Raw genomic sequence first — 19,889 nt, 5'->3', positions numbered from 1 at the left:
GCAGCAGAACCACCACGCTCACGACCAGGCGTCAAGGAAGTCGACCGGAAGTTGAAGTCGGCTGCGTGCCGCCATCTTGTAGCAGAACTTAACTAGCGTTAGCATTCCCATTGACTCCCATTCATTTTGGCGTCACTTTGACAGCGAATAACTTTACATCTGAGGCGTTTAAAGACTCCGTTTGTCCATTATTTATTTCTAAAGATACACGACAATGTATAAAGGGCTCCATTACCTTCTATGTTACATTATGGCTCCGTATAAACAGTTTTTGTAAAAATAGGCTAACGATTGCGTCATAACCACTCGACTCTCTGTCGCATTACCGTACAGACAGGAGGAGAAGCTCGCAGGCAATTAACTTAACATGGCGTACTGGCGTTACATTTTAAAATACTATACAAAATAATTAATGAGAATACTTACTCCTGCTCACTCACGCCAAAGAACTCCCCGCTCAAGCTCACCGTCTCTGCAAGATTAACGATGGCAGTTTGCACGCACAGCTACTAAAAGATTTACATCTGTCAGACAGGTTGCTGACGTCATCAAGCTTAGTTTGAGTCTGCGTATCAGAAACAGAAGTGCTAAAAATAGCTAAAAACGGGCTTCACTTGTCTTAATTGAGTTCCAATGGGGTCGCTGTGTCCATTTCTTTTAGTGTCTATGCTCACGACACGCAGCCAGTGTGTCACCGGCCTGAAACTCAGGAGGAAAAGTTAGGTAAAAATTGAAACGCGTGGTATTTTCAGCTCTTCACTATATTGACATGATGTAGGCTACACATGTGCACACAAGCGCGCTATGAGAGGATTTCTCCATTTCATTTGATAAAACTATCGTCATTTATTCGTATCGTATACACAGACTAACAGAAACTGCAATGTCTTTACGACAACCTGTCAAAATAAAATCTCAGTATAACTTGAAGAAATTCAAACAGAAATATAGTACTATTGCACAGTACTTCAAGTATTAGCATACTTGATATGCTATACTTCCTATTAGCTAATAATAATAGTTAATTAAAAAACACAGAAACTCTGTCTACAACCCATCAAAATAAAAGTTTGGTCTAACTCAAAGAAATTATGTAAGAAATTGCTTTGTAAAATATACTTAAAAAAGATATACTAAAAATTATTTTAAAGGAATATCACACAAGTTTTCATAGATGTTTTAATTTAAACTTGCCAAACAATAACACCATATTTTTCATAAACAATTTCTAAAAGTACATTTGTATTTGTGCTTATAATGTTTATTTATTTATTATTATTGTCAGCTAATAAAAGCTATGCTTCAGGAACCATATTCATATAACATATAAGGATAATGTAGCTCTTGACTGGTTGAGTTAGATGATGATTAACACTAAACAGTAGAAAAAGAGTTGAGTCTCCCCAGCTGGAAAAGTCGTTGGCTGTTAAAATCGTGTGTTTTTTTTATAATAAATTGACATATTGATAACACTGAAACTTTTATAATGCTCTTAATTACATGTCGATGCATACTGTATGCATTAGTGAGTGTGGTGGTGCTTATGGGGTATGGTCACTTATTCCAAACTGTTTCAAATGCAAGACATTGATTACATGAGCTTAAGTTTGTAAATGATAGCCTGTGTCCTTTTGTAGTGTGCACATATATTTAAAATCCAACTGTGAAAACTGTGACTAAATTCAGTATATATATCATGCCATATGTTGCCACCCCTCAAAAATTCCTGCCCCCTTCTCGCCACCCCATCAATATTTTTCTAGATCCACCCCTGTACGTTAAGACAATACATACACTACCCACACAAAAACTATTAAATGTGAACCTCTCTCATAATAAAGCATATGAGGTAAAGTGAACACACAGCAGGACGCTTCTATATACTTAATTGTATTTATGTTTAGACTTTCACATAATTATGTAAATGTCTAATGCAGTCGGTGCAGATGGTGGCGATGTGCACTTTTATCTAGTTAATCTAGTTAAAGAAGAAGAGCCTGGAGTTTCCGCTCTCTTCCAGCACAGTAGGGGGCGCTCTGCGCTGAACGGGTGTTGTGTGCAACACACAGAAGAATCATTAGAGGTTGTGTTTTGGAGACCCACACAGAGCAATTGAGCTCGCCGCCTGATATTCTGTGCTTTAGCAGTTCTGATATCATGCTGGCCTTTTAAGTTGACGGGTATATTACCTGTCGAAACCTCTGATTTCCTCGCTCACATCAGAGAAACGAGCGAAATCCGCAGCCTTCACAGTTCTCCCGGACACGAGGTGAAACACGTGGTCAGGTCAGGCGTTCTTCACAAAACATTAAGGTCTGCTCAGTGTCTTCTCTCCTCTTGTTATGCATCGTGTGTGTTTTTTAAATGAACAGTGTGGTTATTTTCTGATGTTCTAGTTACCAGCACCGACCTAAAACTTCTCCATGTGATTTCTGTGTGTGTTCGTCACAGTCAGTGAAGGTGTAAAGCAGAGCTCATGGCTGCTGATGAAGAGGAGCTGTCCATCAATGATCAGGCCATCAGTGCCAGTGAAGATGAGGTGAGGAAGATCTCAGTCTTACTCTCTTTAGATGAGGATGTTAGGAGCATTGCGCTTCAGGAGGCCGTTGTTTGCTTGTTATTATGGACATTTATTTATTTAGCTTATACTTTCTCAAATTGTTCCTGTCACAGTGTAATTATACATTTTAATCCTGAGCAATATAAATTAACATCCTGATGTTAGTTGCATGTAGTTGTTGAGCTATAGTATAGAGTTGTTACTATATTATGTACATGTAACAAGGACAGTGACAAGTGCTAGTTTTTTCTTTATTTATTCCAAATTAACGGTTTAGTAGAGTATTTTATGAACTGAGCTGTCTGTGTTGAATATGCAACACAATTTAGAGATGGAGCTAGACGACTGAAGACTTGGCAGTAAAAACTCATATCTGGACAGATGACTGACAGTTGTGTCACCTAGTTGTTCACATATATATAGATATCATTTTATATTGCTTTCTTTTTTCACTTAAATGCAGGAGGGCAGTGATGATGAGCGAAAACACAAGAAGCTGCTGGAAGCCATCAGTTCGATGGGTGGAAGAAAGAGGTGCGAGACGTTTGAGATTGATCTTTTAGTGCCGGTCCACCTGCGTGAAAATACTTGATTAATAAATTAATTAATAAAATGTTGTCCAAATCTGCATTTTTAATTAATTGATGCTTGTTTATCCAAGGAAAAAGCAGAATGAGCGCTCTGAAGCAAGCGTGCAGGTCTCCGAGTACTTCGTTAATGCCGAGGGTAAATGCCGAATAATTCCCATCATGTCCTTGTCTGAGACGGAGCATCAGTCGCAGGTTTCATCTGTTCTGCTTCTACAGGTACAGGAGACAAAGTCAACCTCTCTGACCTCCTGGGAACTGTGGAGAAGACCTCAGGAGCCTCCAACAAGACCAAGAAACAGCTGAGGAACCTGCAGAGCAGTAAAGGGACGTTGGAGCTGCCTCTCAACAAGCAGCAAACAGAGAAGGTGAACGCTGAACTCGATCTGTGATGAACCTGGGGATGTCTCCGGTCCAAAAACTTGCTAGTTCAGTTGCAGAGTTCATATAAAGTCGCACTCACACAGTTTTAATGTGATTTAGTCTCTGACACACTTGAGGGTCTTAGCAAAGTCATCCAAGAGATCCTAAACATATTTTACTTGTTACATCTATTTATCATGGCATTAAGAAGCAAATAAACACATTATGTCTCAAAGTAGCGTGGGCTTTGAGATCAAACCAGGAAAGGTTTTAGTCTTGTTCTTCTCTCGGTTCTGTCCACAGATTCAGAGAGGTATAGCGTACGAGAAGACCACCACAGAGGTGTCGATCTGGAAGAACATCATACTGCAGAACCAGAAGGCCGAACAGATGGTGTTTCCTCTGAACCAGGAGTCCTCCGCACCCAGACGTGTGGAGCAGGTGGTGGCTGGATGGAAGGTGCGCGCTTCTGTGGAACGATTCGATTCCAAGTGCCGAAAATGGCTCAAATATTCACTGGCCTTTAGTTTAAATGCAGACACTCATGTTAGCCTACCTAACTATTTCACTTCTTTGTTTTGTCTAATTCATTGTTAAAATGTTCTGGGTTTTCTTCGGACTGTACCAAGATTCAGTGATGCAGAGAATTACTATTTACTGAACCTATGTCCTCAAACGAGCTTCTCTCTCACACACACACACACACACACACACACACACAGAGAAGTACTGTAATTGAATAACACTAACTCCATGTGTGTGTGTGTGTTTTCTCTGACAGGTTCAAACTCCTCTCGAACAGGAGATTTTCCGGCTCTTGCATGGAAACAGTCAGCCTGTGAATGACCCTGTTCTGACTCCTGTAGAGGAGCAGTCGCTCAAAGCCATGAGCTTGGAGGAGGTATGACTGTCCTAAAGCCTCTGTTCCATCGCCACAGAGGTGTACAGACGTGTGTGTGACAGTTATTCATGTTTAGAGAGTCACTTTCTCTTGTTCACGTCACATGAGTTACTCTCACTACTGATGCTCTGAGAACAGTCTCAGTCAGGGTGCACAACATTATGGGATGCATGCTCAGGGTGCAGAAACAAGCAACTAGGGATCAAATCATGATTTCTCAGGGCCGATACCGATTTCCGAATTTCTTTTTCTTTAAGCAACAAACAAGAAAGAAGGAAAGTGTGCATAAACAAGATGTTTATTTGGTATTTAATATGCCAAACTGGCTTTAGCTATTTAAAACAATAACTGTAACCATCTCAAATTAACACCAATAACTGCACAGTAAGTAGCCTACATTCAATACAAACATAGATGCTACAGACATCAGCATTACGCTTCTGTTTCTGAATTGGGTTTAAACTACACAGAACTGGGCTTAAATGAAAAGATTAACTGTGACCATGTGAAATTAAACTCAGTAACTGCAGAATTCTACAGTCCACACAACACAATCAACACACATTCAATAAGAGGTTTCTTAATCAGCATTCAGTATTTATTTTTGGTTTTAAAAAAAAAGGGTCTTTACCAGTGAGACTAAATAAAATATGATATTTAAATAGATTATTCCAAAATGTTAAAATCAAATAATGTTGGTGCGAGTAAAATAAAGATGCAAAGTGTTTCATTCGTCCAATAACAAAAAAAAATTAGGGTAATGATTTACATCTATGTTTTTTTTTTACTTAAGCCAATGAAAAATAAATAACTTATTGTCTCGTTAAAAATATAGATGTGAATCATTACCCTAAAATGTTTTAATTGGATGAATGAAACACTTTTTTTCAGTGTGCTACAGCAGGTGATTTTTTTCATCACTGATTGTTTTGGTCTGAGCCGGTTGAAACAGACCAAAATGCAGTCACATGACAACATCCACATCACTCATTGGCCATGACGTATTTCCTAAACTGCTTTTCGATTGGTCAGAATTTAGGTGCAGGAAAATTCCAACATAAGAGGGAAAGCTAGCAAACAACACGGAGACAACACTATGGAGAGACGACTGCGCGGGCTGGTTTTGTCCCTGGCCATAATCTATTACATTGTTTGTATACACCACAATATGCAAACAATACATTTCTATAATGAAGCGCGGATGCGGCTAGAAAACAACGTTCTAATGCACTGCAAACGGCGAGCGGGCATCTCTCGTGCATTAATTCTTCTTAACTCTGAGACGCTCATGGTCATCTGACCAAATTTCTATGAGGCTCCGCACCTCCTCACTACTCCAAGTTTGTCCACGAGCTGCCATGCTAAAGTGCAAACTGTCAACAAACACTTCCTCATCCCATAATGCACAGCACAGCTGACTACGGCAGCTGGTTTAGTCCAAAAATGATCTGTACTTTTTGCAGTTGGGTCTGTTCGAGGTCGGATCACATTCTCACCACAAACGAACCGCTCCAGAGTTTGGTCCACTCTTGGTGCGCACCCGAGTGCAAATGCTGCTTTCTCACCTGCCCAAACGAACTGCACCAAAGGGGGAAACGAACTCTGGTACGATTCAACCCAACTAAATGAGGCAGGTGTGAAAGCACCCTTAGTGCACGCAGAAAAGGGACTTGTGCGCCAGTAGAAGAACAGCTGTCTGCTTCCTGTTATCTGTGCTTCAGACGCTCTACACTTCCGGTTCTGATTGGCTGCCCGTGTCCTGCGCACAGATTTAGAAATACTTCCACACAAATGACATAGTGAACGATTACAATGTAGTATGTGCACACGGGCGCACTTCCAGAAAAATTGGCTGAAAAATTGCTGATCGCGTATTGCACTACAAGCAACAAATGCATTAGACTTACTAACCCTGTTTAGCTCCAGCCTTGATCAAACACACCTGAAGCAGCTAATCAAGTTTTAATAATGATAATGTGCCTTCTAAAAAATCTAAACCATTAAGATAAGCAAGATATTTTTATGCAATTTATAATAAAAAAGATTTGAAGGCTAAAATGTGATGTCTATCTTTTCTAAGTCTTTTTGTTGTGTAAAAAGTTTCTAAGTAAATCTGAAATCCACATTTTAGGGCAGGATACTATAATGTCAAAGTGTAGCAGCTGACACATTTACTGTTGTGTGTGTGTTCTTCCAAATGATTGCTTATGATTGGTCACCAAGCAGCCCATTCATTATTCTATCTTTGCTATTAGTTCTCATTTACAATCTGTGTGTGTGTGTGTGTGTGTGTGTGTGTGTGTGTGTGTGTGTATATATATATATATATACATACACACGGAAGCTTTAAAGCAGAAGTTTTGTGATCATTTGTTTTGTGTGTCAGGCTAAGATTCGTCGCGCTGAGCTTCAAAAGGCAAGAGCGCTCCAGTCGTACTACGAGGCAAAAGCCAAAAGAACCAAGAAAATCAAGAGCAAAAAGTGAGTTCCATCAACTAAACGTGTCTGACAACTTTTTGTTATCCTTTCTTTTATCTTAAATGCAAAACTGCATCTTTCTCAGGTTCCACAAGATTCAGAATAAAGCCAAGCGTAAGGATTTCCTGAAGCAGTTTGATGAGATGGTAAAGACCAATCCTGACGGAGCTCTGGAAGAGCTAAAAAAGATGGAGCTGTCCAGGATGGAGGTGCGTGCTGAACTCTAAAGACTTAAAGATTCTCTAAAGATTACGAATAATTGAGAAATATAAATATGTTTTTCCTCCCTTTCTCTGCAGGAGAGGATGTCTCTGAAGCATCAGAACAGTGGCAAGTGGGCCAAGTCAAAGGCCATCATGGCCAAATATGATGATTCGGTGAGAGTGGTTGGTCACGGAGCGAGGCTGGACATCTTCTTTGTCATCAGTTTTATTATCTTAACACATCTGCCCATGCTCTTCAGGCACGCAAAGCAATGCAGGAGCAGCTGCAGGTGAATAAAGATCTTACCCAGAAGATCGTGGTGCCCTCCGATGACGAACACGAGAGTGTCGAGGAAGAGCTGGAGACGGTTCCTGACTTCGTGAACGACCCTGAGCCGGTCATTGACCCGGTCAACCCCTGGATGAGAGGCCGGCTCACACACGAAGAGCCCGAGGTCAGCAGTGTCCCATCTGAGGATGTGCAGGCCGCAGGAGAAGAGAACGAGGAGGAGGAGGAGCTCATCGGAGAGTTTGAGAGGAAGAGGAAGCAGAGGCAAGCTGATGAAGAGGACTTGATTCCTACAGAAGAAGAGCGTAAGACAGCAGGCTTTAAGAACACACCACGTGTGGTGAGCCTCATCCAAACTAGTTTCTGCTCTTCTTTTAACAGAACCAACGAGCGAGGTGGTTGAAGAAGACGTGGTCGAGGCTTCTGACAAAGAGGATGAGGAGGATGAAGATGAGGAAGAGGACGTTTCTGAGTTCAACACCCTGTTCAGGCTCATGAGGAGTGAGAAGACGCTTGAGGCTTCAGGTCAGACTCTGAACACAGAAGATGAAGAGGGAGCTCTGAACGAAGGACAGGTTCGCGTCAGGGATATAGAAGACCTGGAGGTTTTGGACGAGGTTGTTGAAGGCCGACCCGTTGAGGAGCCGTCAGGAACACGGAGCGCTGCGCCGGAGGCCACGTCTGAGACGCCTCTTAAAAAGAGAAGAGAAATCAGCCTCACAGAAGTCCTCACCAAAGAAGCCAAGGCCGTCAAAGTACCCTTTCTGCCCACAGTGGTTGATGAGGAAGTGAGTGGAAGTTTAAATCTAACCAATAGACCCTAGTGAGGTGACACCACAGCTGCTTCCTAAATCACGAGATCACTTCACGTCCAGGTCTTCCCTCTGTTAGCTTAGACATCTAGGGCCATATCTGAACGATCGAAGCACATGGTCTGAAGGGCACTTTAGAGCCTCTAAATCCACAACGGCACGTGGTCTAAAACAGTCGTCCCTGTTCTCCTTAATGAGTGATTTTGGACGTAATGTGCCATAAACCAATCAGATACTCGTATCACATTCCCTTTAAAAGCCAGCTGCTTCTGCTCAGACCATCTGCGGTGCACCATAACAATCTGTTACATTGTAAACCTTTTTAATGTGTAATATTTGGCATGTTTGTGTGCTGCTGTGTTTGTGTAATAAGCGGAGTGTATTACAGGTGCATATTACTAATGCACCCTTTAAATTAAAAAATAAAACACTGCATCATTGACTTTAGAGGAAGTTTCAGTTGCTCAGTGGTGCAGTCTGTTACATTTTTGAGTTGTGTATGCTGCATTTTCCTCTATTTAAAATGTTCCTATGTTTTTTGTCAGGAGCGTGATGAACAGATCTCCATCATCAAGGAGGCGTTTGCTGGGGATGATGTGATTTCTGATTTCATAAAGGACAAAAGCAATCAGGAAGCGGCCGGGAGGCCAGAAGTGGTGGACCTGACTCTGCCGGGCTGGGGAGAATGGGGAGGAGTCGGCCTCAAACCCTCGCGCTGGAAACGCAAGAGGTGATGCTAGCGTTCTTCTTTCTCCCGTACTAGCTTACAGTTCTGTGTAGTCATTCTTTACATTTAACACTCTAGCACTAATGGTTCATTTGTCTGCAGATTTAGGATACAGATGGCCCCACCTCCTCCACGACAGGACCAGAAACTGCCGGATGTCATCATATCAGAGAAAAGAAGCGCATCGGTGGCTTCCCATCAGGTAACAGTTCGTCTGAAGACTTCTGTGAAACAGAGTACGAGAATCTCCTTCACTCATGAATGCATTGAATTCCTGATTTTGGGACGAGATGCTAAACAAAATAGAAACAAAGCAAATGGGAAGTTTGTTGAAGCAGCTATTGTGGTCCAGTTTTAGTTTTTCTGGAGTGAGGGAAACGAGTGACAGAAGTTGCGTTCAGATGCCTTCTCATAACCTGAAAAGAAAGCCCAGCGCTGCATCGCTCTAAGTATTACTCCTGTTGTTTTCACAGGTCAGTCATCTGCCGTTCCCTTTCCAAAACACTGCTCAGTTTGAGTCCACCATCCGGACTCCCATCGGGCCGACGTGGAACACACAGAGTGTTGTGAAGAGTATGACCAAACCCAAAGTCATCACTCAGATGGGTGCAATCATTGAGCCGATGGTCAAAGAGGACTACATAAAGCACAAGAGCACAGCTCCGGGGGGTAAAGGACCAGCGATCATGCTGGGGGGAAACAGACGGGCCAAAGAGGGCACGAAACCTCGAGGAAGAAGATCCCAGAAGAGGAAACAGTCACAGGCATGAAAGATGGTGTGGCTTCAGTCACTGCATAAATAGATTTGATTTGCGAGGTGTCTCTCTAATAAATTACCAAATGAACTTTTTGTAAAATCTCCTCATACATGTATTTGTATACTTAACTGTTTTATGACTGATAGATGAGTTTGCCTTCTTAAATGAAGAGTAGTTCTGTCCAGCTGCCCTAAAAAAATAAATGTTTAAATCAGTTTAGTTGCAAACCCTAATGAGTAGTGTTTTATTGTCTCCCTGATGTTTGTATTGTTGTCTGAGCAGAAACCAAATATTGCAAGAACAGGAGAAGGATTAATAGATGAATACAGAACTCCTGAAAGCTGCTTTGATTGAGATCCTATAATATGGCAGTAGTGGCAGTCTAGTTATTATTTGATATGGTTAATATCATGTTTTGAATATAAGGATTTCATTATAAATATGTTGGAAACCAAACGTAATAAATGATATTGAGAGTCGTGAAAGGAAGAAGAACACAAGGCAACCAGAGCAACACATTCACTCCCAACACAAACATCAGATATCTCTCGGGGAGAAACCTTCTGTCTTAGACAACAACACTTGATACTGACACCTTTCCTGTAAAACATGCTGCAAATGTACGTTTGTTAAGGTTTAGATGATGATAAATTGATCAACATGAAGAAAATAAGTATAGCATCAATATTACTGTCTTGATGAGAAGTCCACTGTAGGTTTGTGTACGTTTTCTGATTACAAATGCCTTTAACATAAGTTTGAGCGTTTAATATTTTATAAATGATATTGCACAAAGCAAAAAGCACCTGCTCTTATATGCCAGCATCCAAACATTAAAACGATGCATAAGTAGGGCAAAGGAAATGTACAGTTTCCATGCTCTGCTCATTTACCTCCCAACAGAGGACGTCTTTGTTTCTTTGTCCAGATTAATGACAGATTCCTGAAACTGAAGGTTTTTTCTCTCTCGTTGGAAACCACCTCACCTGACACCACGTGAATATTTGTGGCCGGGAGTGGCAGTGTGGCGCGTTGCCATGAATTTCCCATTTTTTCTACAGTTGTGACTCAGCAAATGCACCCTTCAGAAGTCTATTGTCCACTGGGAGATCTGGGAATGTGTGTATAAGTTTTGTATGATTGCATATGAGCTGTTTCAGGAATCATGGATGCGGTGTTATTGGGGATTGTCATACTACAAGTTTTCACATCTGTTCTGTCGTTTGATAACGGGGCACCAGCTTCATCTTGTGTGGATATGATGCCGGAGCACAAAGGGGTAAAGCCCCAGCCGAACCCTGCTCCATACTCCATCCATCCGAGCAACACGACCTTCCAGACCGGAAAACCCATCACAGGTAGGGGATGAAGCAGGGCTAGATGGAGTATTCAAAACTCAAAATACAAATGCATTGTTCATAAATCAATCTTTTAAGTTTACCTTGTTTTCAGACACTGGGAATATTTCAACTGCATTTATAACAATTGTTTATCTGTTTAATTAAATGCATGTATATCACAAGTGTGAGGTTTAATAGCATCACTGGTTGTAATGTTTGTCCATCTGTTGTGTGTCAGTTGTAATCGAAGGTCCAGACTATCGAGGTGTGCTCCTTGAGGCTCGCTCTGGATCCAACCCCAAAGCAATAGGAACCTGGCAGACACCTCCAATTAACACAAAGTTCTTAGCGGTGAGACTTTGGACTGTATAGAGTCAAATATCATGCTTCTGAAATAATCAGATTGGATATGATTTAATTATATAGAACCTCTTTTTATAATGTAGAAACATTACATCTCTTACAACAATTTACCATTGTGATTAAAGCTTCGATGCACCATAGTTCCTACTACAGTTAACATTAGAGTCACTCGTCTTATATGTAGAGTAATCATGGAAACTGTGATGCATATAGTGAATTCTTCTCAGGGACTACACATAGATACATTTAGTAACTGTGGTCACTGAGGGTCATACACTTGTGTTCTCTAGTGTTCAGGAAACCAGCAAAGTGCCATCACTCATGCAAACACCAACATAAAAAACAACTCCACCGTCTACACCTGGATTCCACCAGATACAGTGCAAAACATCGTCTTCATGTAAGAGTGGACTAAAACCCTCTCAGATGAATACTGCATGACTGTACTAATGATGTAACATGTAGGTCTGTGCAAAATTATGTCATCTGTACGCTAAGACTGTTGTTCATTATAGATAAGAAGTTATTTCTCCCAATAATCCAGAGAAATTATTAACACTTCAATATTTGTCCTCTTCATCCTTAGAGCGACCATAGCACAGGACCGCACTGTGTTCTGGGTAAAAGTGATGTCATCCGCTTCAAGTGAGTAAATATGGAAATCTGGAATCCCTTTGGTTTTTTGTACAATGTGATTCTGTAACACACACACAAAAAAAAAAAAAACAGTTATGTGTATTTTATTTATTATTTAATTGAGATGTATATGTCATCTGAAAGCTGAATAAATCATCTCTCCATTGATGTGTGGTTTGTAAGGATATGACAATATTTGTCTGAGATACAACTATTATAAATCTGGAATCTGAGGGAGCACAAAAAATCTAAATATTGAGAAAATCATCTTTAAAGTTGTTCAGATCAAGTTCTTAGTAATGCATGTTACTTGGGTAATACTTAAGTTTTGATACATTTACGGTAGGGAATTTACAAAATATCTTCATGGAACATGATCTTTACTTGATATCCCAGTGATTTTTGGGAAAAAAAAAAAATATTGATAATTTTAAACACATACAGTGTATTTTTGGCTATTGCTACAAATATACCCGAGAGACTTCAGACTGCTTTTGTGCTCCAGGGTCACACACACACACACACACACACACATATATATTACAAGGCTGTGAAATTGTAATGACATTCTTACAAATAAGGAAACATCCATGCACCATTAATTAATTAATTAGACTTTTGTCTCTTAATTATCAGGTGGAGCAGGAGGAACATCACTAGATGTACACAATAGTGCTGAAAGGATTGTCACACTTCTCCTGATGCTTTCTGTTGTTCTGCTGGCAAATGTTCAATTCCTGCTTGCTTAAGAATGGTCCGGACTGATTGAACTATACTAGGTGAAAGTTACTGCACATAACATATTTAACCAGCATTAAACATTAGGCACACAATTTTATTTGCCTGACTCATGTTTAGCAGATACTTACATGGGCATTTAAACAAAAGTGAGATCAATAAATATAATCCACCATAATGTTCTTGTGTATGTATGTAATTTTTTTTTTTTTTTTGTAAATACATTTTCCCCTATAAATTCAAATTTTGTTAGGCTACTCTGGTGAACATTATCCTGCCGATTTCACAACGATTTACCAAGTGAATAAGTAAGTGATTTAGAGGGAAATAACTTTAATTTAAGAGTGAAGCCACATGAGAGCATATGAAAATGAACTAAACACAAGAACTGTTTGGGACACAGCCACACAGGCAATATTTGTGCAGCTTCTTTGCCAAGACCCATTGGGTGATTATTATTAATATTATTATGATTATTATTATTATTATTATTATTAGGACCCATTCTCACTATTAACTATATATTAACTATGACTAGAGTAAACTCCTAATTTGCTGCTTATTAATAGTTGGTTAAGGTAGTTGTTAAATTTAGGTATGTTTCAAATTAAGGGATCTAGAATATGGTCATGCAGAATAAGATTATTAATATGTGCTTTCTAAGTACTAATAAACAGCCAATATGCTAGTAATATGCAGGCTAACTAATAGTGCAACTAACTAATAGTGAGAATCGGTCCTTAAAATAAATTCTTATTCAATGCAGAAAAATAAATTAATTGCTTCAATGCAGCATTACCATAATGTGCTGTCTAATCTGAAAAACTGCTTACTACAAAGGTAATACCACCTATTATTTTTTCAAAGCACTTAGCTAAGTGTTGCTAGCGTGTATTAGTATGTATCTAGTATGTTGCCAGCCTATTCAACACTTGTTGATGCTTTTTAATATGTTCCTAGGAGTCCATAACAGTGTTAACCTTGTCACTTCCTGTTACCAGCAGGTGGCGCTATGACTATAACTGAATTTGGTCATGGGTGTTTGTTCAGGACAGAATCACATGTGTGAAGTTTGGGGAAGATCGGACATTGCTTGGCTGAGTTACAGAAACTTCCTGTTTCACAGTGAAACATCAAACTTTGTCAGGCCACCAGGGACACACCCCTTAACGAAAACTCAAAACCTTGGCAATTTAAAAAGTTCAAAACTCGTCCACCTTGCTTCAATAGCGTGCTTCCACTGTGGTGAGTTAGGACAGAGTGCACTGTTAGAACAGGACTGCAGTTCCTTTGGGAAAAAGTACTGGAACTGGAGTCTGGATTCTACAGCCGTTATCTTTTGGTTTCCAGATAGTTGTGTCTGATTCAAGATCTGTGTTGTCTGAACCAAACAAAGCATACCACTGTTCTTCACTTTAGTCTAGCCTTATCACCTCACACCTTCACAAAATAACATGGATGCTGCCCTGGCTCAGCTGTGGCATCCATGTTCTAAATTACATTGTCAAATGGCCTCCTTCAGACAATTTTAATCTTTTTTATGCAGGTACCATTTTAAGGTCTTGTGGTGAAGATGACTTGCTGAAGTTCAAACCGAGCATCAGAATGGGAAAGAGAGGGGATTTAAGTGACTTTGAACCTGGAGTGGTTGTTGGTGTCAGACAAGCTGGTCTGAGTTTATCTACTGGGATTTTCATGCACAACTATCCCTAGGGTTTACAGAGTTTGACAACAAGTCAAACCCTGAAGCAGATGAGCTACAGCAGCAGAAGTCCTGTCAGATAACAACAGGAAACAGAGGATATACTTCACACATGCTCACCAAAACTGGACAATAGAAGATTAGAACATTGCCTGGTCTGATGAGTCTGGATTTCTGCTGCGACATACAGATGGTGGGGTCAGAATTTGGCATAAAGAAGATGAAAGCATGGATCCATCCTGCCTTGTTTCAACAGTTCAGGCTGCCGGTGTAATGCTTTGGGGCATATATTCTTGGCACTCTTTTTACCCAAGCTAAAATGCAATCATGTTTATCATTAGAAATCGAAAAAGTTGTGATGATAGAAACAAAGCTTTCTGAAATTGTGAATCAATTGAACCAACTGCTTCACAACATTAGTAATTATTCGAAGGGTTCGAAGCACTAAACAAAATGCTCAAAACACTAACGGTAACTACAACAGCTTAAACAAAAGCGAGGAATGTCCGTGCTTTGAACTGCATCCTGTCAATACTGTTAATACTGTTAAAGAGATCGTTAAAGGGGGAATACTAATAAATCAGTGTAATACCTCTTAAAGTCACAAGGGGGCACTAATGACCCTATACTTAGCTGGCCTTTTCTACAGTAACTCTGATCAATCGGCGTGAAAAATGACAGGAGCACCAGAGTGGATCATCGTCCCAGAGACATGTCTATGCATGTGAATGAGCCGGAAACATGTATTTTGTGTATAACTGTAGGATTCCTAGTGGAGATTGAGGGAATGCTCCCACTCCCACCACTGAGGATGAGCTGCTGCTCGACTCTGAAATAATGGATTTTTTTTTAAAGAAGAGGATTTCATAGGCTTAGTTGGGGAGGTTATACTGTCTATGCTTGTTCCATCCAGCTCTCCTGCCTCTCCTGTGCTCCATGTGACTCTCATGCTCCCACCCAGTCTTGTTCTCCTGTCTCCTCTCTTAAAACCAGCAAGTTCCTAAGCCCTGTCTCTGCTGGTTCCTGTCAGTCCCTCAGCTTACCCCCAGTCAGCACCATCCAGGCACTCTGATCCGCCTCTGGCCTTCCAGTCTCTAGCTCTCCCCGGGCATGAGGATCCCCTGTCTCCACCTCTAGCCTCCAAGGCCCGAATTCCATCTTGGTCCTTGGTCACCCCAGAAAGAAGTCACTAGCAGCTACCTCGACTTATAATTCCTGCCAGGGCGCCATCAGCGAGCCCCTGCCAGAGACCTGCACCATTTTTTTTGGTCCTTCATGCAGGACTCACCAAGTCATGGCATGCCTCTTACTTGGCTCGTGTACGGTGTACATTTTAGGACATCCTCAGACTTCAGTCATTAAATGAAAAGGCATCATGTCTCAGACTAAAAGGCTTCAATCATCGGACAAAACTGCATCACGCATCAGGAAAAACGACGTCAGGTGTCAGGTCTCATTCAATTAGGCATCAGACTCAGGTGGAGTATCGCGTTGCCCTGCCCCATGTGACGTCACATGCACGCTGTTCACAGGAAGTGGTATACAGGTCCTTCTCAAAAAATTAGCATATTTTCCACAATGTAATGATAAAAATTTTAATTTCATATATTTTAGATTCATTGCACACCAACTGAAATATTTCAGGTCTTTTATTGTTTTAATACTGATGATTTTGGCATACAGCTCATGAAAACCCAAAATTCCTATCTCAAAAAATTAGCATATTTCATCCGACCAATAAAAGAAAAGTGTTTTTAAAACAAAAAAAAGTCAACCTTCAAATAATTATGTTCAGTTATGCGCTCAATACTTGGTCGGGAATCCTTTTGCAGAAATGACTGCTTCAATGCAGCGTGGCATGGAGGCAATCAGCCTGTGGCACTGCTGAGGTGTTATGGAGGCCCAGGATGCTTCGATAGCGGCCTTAAGCTCATCCAGAGTGTTGGGTCTTGCGTCTCTCAACTTTCTCTTCACAATATCCCACAGATTCTCTATGGGGTTCAGGTCAGGAGAGTGGGCAGGCCAATTGAGCACAGTAATACCATGGTCAGTAAACCATTTACCAGTGGTTTTGGCACTGTGAGCAGGTGCCAGGTCGTGCTGAAAAACGAAATCTTCATCTCCATAAAGCTTTTCAGCAGATAGAAGCATGAAGTGCTCCAAAATCTCCTGATAGCTAGCTGCATTGACCCTGCCCTTGATAAAACACAGTGGACCAACACCAGCAGCTGACATGGCACCCCAGACCATCACTGACTGTGGGTACTTGACACTGGACTTCAGGCATTTTGTCATTTCCTTCTCCCCAGTCTTCCTCCAGACTCTGGCACCTTGATTTCCGAAAGACATGCAAAATTTGTCCAAAAGTCCAGTGCTGCTTCTCTGTAGCCCAGGTCAGGCGCTTCTGCCGCTGTTTCTGGTTCAAAAGTGGCTTGACCTGGGGAATGCGGCACCTGTAGCCCATCTCCTGCACACGCCTGTGCACGGTGGCTCTGGATGTTTTTACTCCAGACTCAGTCCACTGCTTCCACAGGTCCCCCAAGGTCTGGAATCGGTCCTTCTCCACAATCTTCCTCAGGGTCCGGTCACCTCTTCTCATTGTGCAGCGGTTTTTGCCACACTTTTTCCTTCCCACAAACTTCCCACTGAGGTGCCTTGATACAGCACTCTGGGAACAGCCTATTCGTTCAGAAATTTCTTTCTGTCTCTTACCCTCTCGCTTGAGGGTGTCAATGAATACGTTTACAAGCTGTTAAAATTCGGGTTATGGTCAGGTTAATGTCACTATTCGGGTTTCTGAAACATTCGGGATAACCCGTTTACATGCGTGAGCAGAGAGAGTTACTCCTGTATACATGGAATGTGTAATCAGTCGCCAATATCCCAATGTAAACCGCGACGCACGGTTAGTGTCTGGACGTAAGACGCAATATGCGTCATTTCCGATTCTTCTTCCTGTATCCAAAGACTCAAAAGACCAAGATTCCTTGCGAATAGAACATGCGCAGAACACACATTTTGATGGGGATATGCCGAAACGCGTTTACAAGACCAAATATTCGGGTTAGAAAAGGGGTACCCCAGGTATAATATCCCTGTTTTTAAAAACCGGGATATGAGCATATCCGGGTTTTTGCCGGTGTTTACATGGCCGTGCGCGACCGGGTTATTGCTAATATCCCGGTTTTGAACGGGTTATTGGCTGCATGTAAATGTAGTCATAGATGGCCTTCTGGACAGCAGTCAGGTCAGTCTTACCCATGATTGCGGTTTTGAGTAATGAACCAGGCTGGGAGTCTTTAAAAGCCTCAGGAATCTTTTGCAGGTGTTTGGAGTTAATTAGTTGATTCAGATGATTAGGTTAATAGCTCGTTTAGAGAACCTTTTCATGATATGCTAATTTTTTTGAGATAGGAATTTTGGGTTTTCATGAGCTGTATGCCACAATCATCAGTATTAAAACAATAAAAGACCTGAAATAGTTCAGTTGGTGTGCAATGAATCTAAAATATATGAAAGTTTAATTTTTATCATTACATTACGGAAAATAATGAACTTTTATCACAATATGCTTATTTTTTGAGAAGGACCTGTATAATGGTTGATTGATGGCAAAAGGAGGTAAGCAGCGTCTGATATATTATATTTTAACAGTTTTATTCAGATGTTACACTAAGTTATATAAAGAAGAGAACATGCATTTTGAGAGTCATGTATGCATGTTTAAAAACTTAGTTAGCCATATTGCAACTAGCGAGCTTTTATTTTGACCAAGTAGTAAAATTACACTTACGAAAAATAACCATAGTTTTACCATCAAAAAAACAACAACAAAACATGTTAAATCATGGTATCCACAGATTAACCATGGTTTTGCTACTAATCATAGTTTAACCATGGTGTTTATAGTAAAATTGTGGTTATACAAATGGTACGTTAATCATTACACTAAAAAAACATTTTACTACACTTTTACTATAATAAAACCACAATGCATTGTTTCATCTCCTAAATAATCATAATACATAAAATAATAATACATATGAAACTTACTTATTTGTGGATATAACTTTTATGAGTATGATTATGTATAACACACAATAAACACCATGCTAAATAATGTATAATAATAATTTATAATGGTTTATAAGTCTTATATCTTGACATTATTTCTTTAAAATCTATACAGTATCTAACTATCTTATTGATATTACAATAAATATAGTTAAAATCAAAGTGTCATATTACACATTCATCTGATCAGTTATCTGATATTATTTTTATTTTCATTATTATTATTGTTGTTGTTATTCATAGTGGTATTTTCCTGCTTTGAGTAAAGTAACAAAACAACAATGCCAAGATATGAGACTTATATTATATCTAAGGGAAACATTCAACTGTAAGTTAAGTGGATGCATTATATTCATTGCTTATTATAAATCATAATCTTAAATGCTATAACCACAAATAAGTAAACATTATAACACATTAAAACTGTTGTTATGATTGCTCATGAGATGATATGACATATTACAAAGCTTTTTTTTTTTTTACATTATGCATTCATTATAATGCCATAAGAATAATCTTATAATTTGAACAGCATCTAATGCTTTTATCTTGCAGTGAAACGCATCTAAGAAGATGAATAAAATCAAGTGAGCCACAGAGACGGCATCGTCCAAGAGCATAGGCATGTCTTTTTTTTCTGCATTATTATTAACTCAAAGAAAGTATATGTAAACATTAAAACATCATAGACTTATAATGAACAAGAGTGCAGATTAAGTAACAAATATATAAATGAAAACCACCCAAGATCAGTAAACCATCTTTAACTATTACTGTATTGGTTTTATATTGAGTTCATCCAGTGGGATTGAGTGAACTGTGTGTCCTGAAACCAGAATCAGTTGGGAAGACTGGAATCAAGTCAAAAGTAAAGTTGTACCTCTTGGCAGTCCACTTTCATACCAGTGTCCCCCTATAGCATTTTCCCCCACTACCTGTGCTTGGTTTTCAGTTTGGCTGTCTAGTCCAGACGGACGAGTGCATGATCCATCTGAAACTTTCCAGTTTGGACTAGTGGAGGTAAAGAGCACCTCTGCTGAAAACACTGCTCAGGTTCCATTTATGACAATTCAAAGAGGACTAGCCAAACTTAAAGAGATAGATTCTGTTCTTATTTATTTTTACATTCATAGTAAATATATACTTTATGTAGTTGAGTAGTATGTAGCATATTTTGTAGTAGATCTTTTGCAACATTAGATACATCACAAATTATAACATTAAATATATTGTACTTGTTATTAATTAGATGTAAATATGTACATACCAAGGTGAATACGTTGTTTTGTATAAGATCTTCTGTAATGTATATGATATGCATATTATTTTACTATTTTACTAACAAAGAACAACAAAAT

General features: G+C 39.9%; 2 protein-coding genes across 5 annotated transcripts; both read left to right on the top strand.

The window, feature by feature from the left end:
- Positions 1–2,041: 2,041 nt before the first annotated feature.
- Positions 2,042–9,905, top strand: LOC113085956 (U3 small nucleolar RNA-associated protein 14 homolog A). 3 transcript variants are annotated; one of them, XM_026255309.1, is made up of 15 exons: positions 2,042–2,286; positions 2,452–2,539; positions 3,024–3,094; positions 3,222–3,286; positions 3,367–3,515; positions 3,814–3,969; positions 4,292–4,411; positions 6,798–6,892; positions 6,975–7,098; positions 7,189–7,266; positions 7,353–7,686; positions 7,763–8,169; positions 8,739–8,923; positions 9,023–9,122; positions 9,394–9,905. In XM_026255309.1, the coding sequence occupies exons 2-15, from the start codon at positions 2,477–2,479 to the stop codon at positions 9,688–9,690; spliced, it is 2,244 nt and encodes a 747-aa protein (XP_026111094.1). In that variant the 5' UTR covers positions 2,042–2,286; positions 2,452–2,476; the 3' UTR covers positions 9,691–9,905. The 3 variants fall into 3 exon arrangements, with proteins under 3 accessions (XP_026111094.1, XP_026111086.1, XP_026111089.1); XM_026255301.1 differs by having other exon boundaries at positions 2,042–2,313; XM_026255304.1 differs by having other exon boundaries at positions 2,042–2,313; positions 2,397–2,539.
- A 141-nt stretch (positions 9,906–10,046) lies between these two features.
- LOC113086320 (putative defense protein 3) lies at positions 10,047–13,101 on the top strand. 2 transcript variants are annotated; one of them, XM_026255411.1, is made up of 6 exons: positions 10,047–10,797; positions 10,920–11,036; positions 11,257–11,369; positions 11,672–11,781; positions 11,968–12,026; positions 12,654–13,101. In XM_026255411.1, exons 2-6 carry the CDS (start codon positions 10,937–10,939, stop codon positions 12,764–12,766), a joined length of 495 nt encoding a protein of 164 aa, XP_026111196.1. In that variant the 5' UTR covers positions 10,047–10,797; positions 10,920–10,936; the 3' UTR covers positions 12,767–13,101. The 2 variants fall into 2 exon arrangements, with proteins under 2 accessions (XP_026111196.1, XP_026111192.1); XM_026255407.1 differs by having other exon boundaries at positions 10,047–11,036.
- Positions 13,102–19,889: the final 6,788 nt, after the last annotated feature.

Source organism: Carassius auratus, chromosome 5 (genome assembly GCF_003368295.1).
Source record: "Carassius auratus strain Wakin chromosome 5, ASM336829v1, whole genome shotgun sequence".
Taxonomy (NCBI): domain Eukaryota; kingdom Metazoa; phylum Chordata; class Actinopteri; order Cypriniformes; family Cyprinidae; genus Carassius; species Carassius auratus.
This window is presented reverse-complemented; position numbering and strand designations above follow the sequence as displayed.

Coding starts and splice junctions, on each gene's coding strand:
- LOC113085956 (XM_026255309.1), top strand. CDS start 2,477: ATGGCTGCTGATGAAGAGGAGCTGTCCATCAATGATCAGGCCATCAGT. Junction 7,099..7,188: donor TGGAGCTGTCCAGGATGGAG/GTGCGTGCTGAA, acceptor CTTTCTCTGCAG/GAGAGGATGTCTCTGAAGCA. Junction 7,267..7,352: donor TGGCCAAATATGATGATTCG/GTGAGAGTGGTT, acceptor CATGCTCTTCAG/GCACGCAAAGCAATGCAGGA.
- LOC113086320 (XM_026255407.1), top strand. CDS start 10,844: ATGGATGCGGTGTTATTGGGGATTGTCATACTACAAGTTTTCACATCT. Junction 11,037..11,256: donor GACCGGAAAACCCATCACAG/GTAGGGGATGAA, acceptor GTTGTGTGTCAG/TTGTAATCGAAGGTCCAGAC. Junction 11,370..11,671: donor TTAACACAAAGTTCTTAGCG/GTGAGACTTTGG, acceptor TGTGTTCTCTAG/TGTTCAGGAAACCAGCAAAG.